Source organism: Fragaria vesca, linkage group LG1, assembly GCF_000184155.1.
Source record: "Fragaria vesca subsp. vesca linkage group LG1, FraVesHawaii_1.0, whole genome shotgun sequence".
In the NCBI taxonomy this organism is placed as follows: Eukaryota; Viridiplantae; Streptophyta; class Magnoliopsida; order Rosales; family Rosaceae; genus Fragaria; species Fragaria vesca.
In genome coordinates, this window is record NC_020491.1 from 22,665,328 (window position 1) to 22,670,853 (window position 5,526).

Here is a 5,526-nt window from a genome sequence, read left to right on the forward strand (position 1 = left end):
ATGTGTGCCTTGGTCTTATGTCATTAGGATATGTAGTTTGATTAGATATATGTATTCATATCATTACCATATTGGTATTGTGTAATTCCTTGTATAAAAGGCTCCTATCAATGAATAATACACATATCTTTCACGATTCTCTATTCCTAAATCTATTTCACTTCATCACGTTATCAGCCATTTGCTCAACCCTTGAGCTAATATTTTTCCAAACCCTAAAACCAAAGCCGAAGACTTTCGGCCCTGCTTCAGCCGCCACCGCTGCTGTCATCGCCGCCGCCGCCCTCCGACTGCCGCTTCCCGGCCGTCCACTCCACTGCTTTCTCTCTCATCCGATCAAGCATCCAAGTTTTACGATATGTTTTCTTTACAACCCTAAAACTCTTCAAAGTTCAATAACCTCGGGGGAGATAAAGTGTTTTCTCCTCTTCTTCTACTCCATTCCATGCTTGGGTCGGTGTATTTGCAGGTTTACAAATCCCGGTTGTCCTCCCCGGGTCCAAAGTTGTGTTTGATCAACATTGGTTATTGCTATTTTGAAGGTGTGTTTGATCACCTTCACACAAGTATTCCGGGTCGTGTTTAATCGACTCCGGACGTTTAGGGTTGTGTTTGATCAACCCTAGAGAGACAAACCAAAAACATCGTATTTGAGTATCCTTTTTAGGGTCTCCAACAGAAAACTAATACGACTTGTTCTCTCTTGTATGCAGATGGACAGAGGCATTGAATTCGACGTCCTCAACGCCCATGGTACCGAGTACCATCGCTGGGTCTCGGACATAGAGCAGACCTTCATCGCTAAGGATCGGACCGAGACCATATTCCCCGATCCAGCTCAGGAACCGCCTCATAAGAGAACCAAATCTCAGGCGCTCATGTTCCTTCGTAAGCATATCGATCCCACACTGCGCAGGCAGTATCAATCCAAGCACGATCCAAAAGATCTGTGGGATGCCCTTGCCGAACGCTTCGGCAACATTCACTCGACCTTGCTCCCAGAACTAATTGCTCGCTGGGATGAAATCCGACTTTTGGATTACAAGAAGGTTGATGACTTTAACAGGGATATGCTTTGCCTACAAGCTCAACTGAGCTCATGTGGAGTCGAGAAAAGTGATGCCGACATGATCGAAAAAACTATCTCGACCTTCCCTTCAGCTGCTAAGATCCTCATGAACCAATATCGGCTTGAGTTCACAACTAAGAGGATTACTACATTTAGCGGCTTAATGACGCAACTCCTTATAGAAGAAAAGAATAACATGATCAATGATCAGCATAATTTGCGTCTTGTAGGCACCCAGAAAATTCCGGAATCTAATTACAACAGCAAGCGGAGTCAAAAAGCTCCGAAACGCAAGGATCAACATCAGAATGAACCTTATGCACGTGGGACTCAGCACCACCGTGCCTCTGGTTCTCGGGGACAAGGTAGTGGCTTTAGTGGCCAAACCAACACTTGGCGTCGAGACACCGGTGCCGCCGGCCCCAAGGGCGGTGCCGCTCCTCCTCGGAAGCAGCAAGTTCGCTCTTCTTCTACCTTTGACGGTCAACGCAACAGATGTGGGTCCAAGGACCACTGGTATAAAAGCTGTCGCACTTCTGCAAATGATGTTGCCGCATACAAGAAATACAAGGAATTGATGGAAGTCAATTCCACTGAAAACAATGGAGTTGAACATAATGTTACCTTCAAGGTCGCAGACCCCAATGGACAATGTTCTGACTTAGATGCCCCTGACTTTGATGTCACCGGCTAAGATTGTTTTCTCTTTTACAAGTCATGATGTAATAAGGCATCGTTAGCATGCCATGCTTAGTTTTCTTCTCAATTTTTTTGAGACCCTTATGTACTCTTTTCAGCGCATTAATGAAAGTTTTCATTTTGGTTCTTCTTGTCTCTACTTGGTTCGAATTGATTTACATCTATCTTACAAAACATGGCATCAACGCCGTGACTCTCAAGGAGGGTTACTAACGTGTTTTCCGGTTCAAGTCTTTTCCCCTATAGCTGATTTTCCATCATCAATTGTTCAATTAGGCTCATCCAAGTTAGTATGATGTCTTAGAATTGTCTAAAATTAAGGAGCTAGTGGTTTAAGTGTGCCTCGCACTATCGACAATCCACGGACATGCCTGGTCATACTTAATTTGGAGTTACCGAAAACTTTTGATTTTGGATTCCCTTTACGCTATTACTCCAATTGCCGTCTTGTAAAAGACGTTAAAGACTTGGCACAACCGGACCACCATCAAATCCTCTAGGATCTCAGGACCTGGATTTGATCATCAACACGTCACTGTGGCTGAGCACACGCCTCCATGCCACCGGCAAGCTTCAAAAGCTTCGCTAATGCCAAATCTGCGAAAAACAGTAATCTGTCCTCCCTGGACAGTCACTTCGTTTGAGCTTTGTGAACAGCCCCGGACGAACTAGACAGTGAGCTTTATATCATTGGAAATCTCTACGAGTCTAGTTTTCAGAATATTTTGCGGTTCATCCATATCTATTTTAACGAAGGAGTTATTACTGTTTTAGTGCGCAAAGGTCATTCTGCGCGAGAAATTTTCAGCACTCTTGGGATTGTTGCTACTTTTAGCTTTTTCAATCCTTCTAAATGGCTTGATATCGACCTATTTACTCATATATCTACTCTCTTTTGTAGGTATGTCTCTTGGAGAGATCGAGTGCCTCGCAGATAGTGGTTCAACCCACACCATTCTAAGGAACCGGCAACTATTTATTGAGTTAGTGCCATGTAAATCATCTGTGACGACAATGATTGGATCTTCTCCTGTGATCCTCGGGCGTGGAACCGCTCGCTTTTTTCTGCCTCATGGCACTATGATCCACGTCACAAACGCTCTCTATGCCCCAAAAGGGCACCGAACCTTGTTGAGCTTTAAGGACATTCGCGCTAATGGCTTTCACTTGGAAACTCATTGTGAAGATGGAACTGAGTTCTTATTTATTACTTCTCATGATTATGGATGTAAACGTATATTGGAGAAACTTATGAGTCAATCTAGTGATCTTTACCTTACTACGATTCGGATTATTGAATCCCATGTAGTCGCCAAACAGGATCTTTGGGACTCTGACTCATACAAGCTTTGGCATGATCGACTTGGTCATCTCGGAAGGGACATGATGATCCGAATTCTGCGTAATTCTCATGGACATCCCTTCTTTAGATCAAAACGAAAACATTTGGGATCTTTGCATCATAGTGGTGACGCCACAAATGGCCATCACGGCCCAAAGGGGACTTTGACGTCTCCCGGGCTCGGCACCAACTTCCTGGCTGCCGCTCGGCCGACCCCTCAAGCAATTGAGGCGCGTCGTTCTTCCCTTGATGTGTCGTTGACTCTTTCCAACGCTCATCGTTCGTTTTGCAAAGCTTGCTCTTTAGCGAAAGTAGTATCGAGACCGTCTTACGCTAAAGATAATACCGAGAACATTCCATTTCTACATCGTATCCAATGTGATATTTGTGGACCTATCCATCTTGAATGTGGACCATTTCGATACTTTATGGTCCTGGTGGATGCTTCAACGCATTGGACTCATGTCGCGCTCTTGTCCACACGTAATGCTGCATTTCCAAAACTCCTAGCACAGATTATTAAACTTCGGGCTCACCACCCGGATTATCCAATTAAGTCAATTCGACTGGATAACGCTGGAGAGTTTACATCAAAAACTTTTGATGACTATTGCATGTCTATCGGGATTGAGGTTGAACATCCCGTACCCCATGTTCACACGCCAAACGGTCTCGCCGAAGCTACAATTAAGCGGCTTCAGCTCATTGCTCGAGCGTTGGTAATGCGCACCAACCTCCCTATTGCGTCATGGGGCTATGCAATATTACATGCAGCCTTACTTATTCGTTTCAGACTCACTGCTAAACAACCATTTAGTGTGTACCAGTTAGTCACTGGATATGAGCCTGACATTTCGCATCTACGCATTTTCGGTTGTTCGGTTTATGTCCAATTACGCCTCCACTGCGTTCTAAGATGGGTCCTCAGAGAAGATTAGGTGTGTACGTTGGTTATGAATCTCCAACGATTATCAGATACCTTGAGCCATTAACAGGTGATCTTTTTACCGCACGGTTTGCGGATTGTCACTTTGATGAGACATTCTTCCCGTCGTTAGGGGGAGATACGAACAAACGTGTTCATGTGGAACGACATGAATTGTCGTGGTTTGTCTCCACTTTGTCTCATCATGATCCCCGCACCTCACAAACTAAAAGTGAAGTGAAACGTATTCTCGAACTTCAGAAAGTAGCAGATACGATGCCTGACTCTTTCTCCGAGATTGCGAAAGTGACAAGATCAGATATACCAGCTGCAAATGTTCCTGCTAGGCTCGAAGTCCCTAGAAAGGGCACGGCCATCCCTGGGCTTGCCGCCGACGGCGGCGCCGCCCATGGTGGGGGGATGGAGGCCGTGGCTCCCCAAAGGAAAAGGGGGAGGCCACCTAGTTCGGTTGACACACGTCCGAGAAAGAAACGGACCGACAAGGCACGAGTCAATCCTTTGATCATCGATGTTGAGAATCCTTCTCACGAGATCATCTCTGATTACAGTTATGTCCACGAATTGATGTTAGAATCCATGAGGGACGCCTCAGGGTCAATGTCAACATCAGAGAACATAGAGATCTCCATGTGTTATGATAACACTTATGAATTGATGAACCGGTCATCAACCCGTGTCGATGATATATTTGCTTATTCCGTGGCTCATGAAATCATTGAGCACGATGACATCGAACCACGCTCTGTTGCAGAATGCCTAGGTCTTGAACTAGAGCACCGAGTTTGTGGAATTCTTATCCACCAGTCTGCATATGTCCAAAAGATGCTCAGGCGATTTAATATGGACAAGATGCACCCTGTTAGCACTCCCATGATTGGTCGAAGTCTAGATATATCTAAGGATCCATTCCGTCCAAAAGAGGACGACGAAGAGGTCTTGGGCGCAGAGGTTCCATACCTTAGTGCAATAGGCGCGTTATTGTACTTAGCTCAATGTACTCGATCAAACATTGCATTCTCAGTCAACTTGTTAGCTAGATTTAGCTCAGCGCCAACCCAACGTCATTGGATCGGTGTCAAGAACATCTTTCGATACCTTAAGGGTACCATTGACTTGGGACTGTTCTTTCCCTACACTAATTCAAGGATAGAAGATGGTCTTATGGCTCATGGAAGACACGGCACCGATCCACCAGGGGACCGGATCGCCGCCATGGACGCCGCCGGCACGGCTGCTGGACACGGGTCCAATGCCGAGCACGCCACCGCCGCCTTGTCCTATGCCGAGACACCAAACAATACATTGGTGGGTTTCACCGATGCCGGATATTTATCCGATCCTCATAAAGGACGTTCTCAAACTGGTTATGTATTCACCATTGGGAATACGGCGATATCTTGGAGGTCTACAAAGCAGACTCTAGTGGCGACATCTTCAAATCATGCAGAGATTATAGCTTTGCATGAAGCT

General features: G+C 45.5%; 1 protein-coding gene across 1 annotated transcript; it reads left to right on the plus strand.

Annotated features, from left to right (window-relative positions):
• The first annotated feature begins 713 nt into the window (after window positions 1-713).
• On the plus strand, window positions 714-1,763 carry LOC101292353. Its single transcript, XM_004289560.1, has one exon. It carries the CDS (start codon window positions 714-716, stop codon window positions 1,761-1,763), a length of 1,050 nt encoding a protein of 349 aa, XP_004289608.1.
• The last annotated feature ends 3,763 nt before the right edge of the window (window positions 1,764-5,526 follow it).

Excerpts from the sequence above, each read along its gene's own strand:
- LOC101292353 (XM_004289560.1), top strand. The coding sequence starts at position 714 with ATGGACAGAGGCATTGAATTCGACGTCCTCAACGCCCATGGTACCGAG.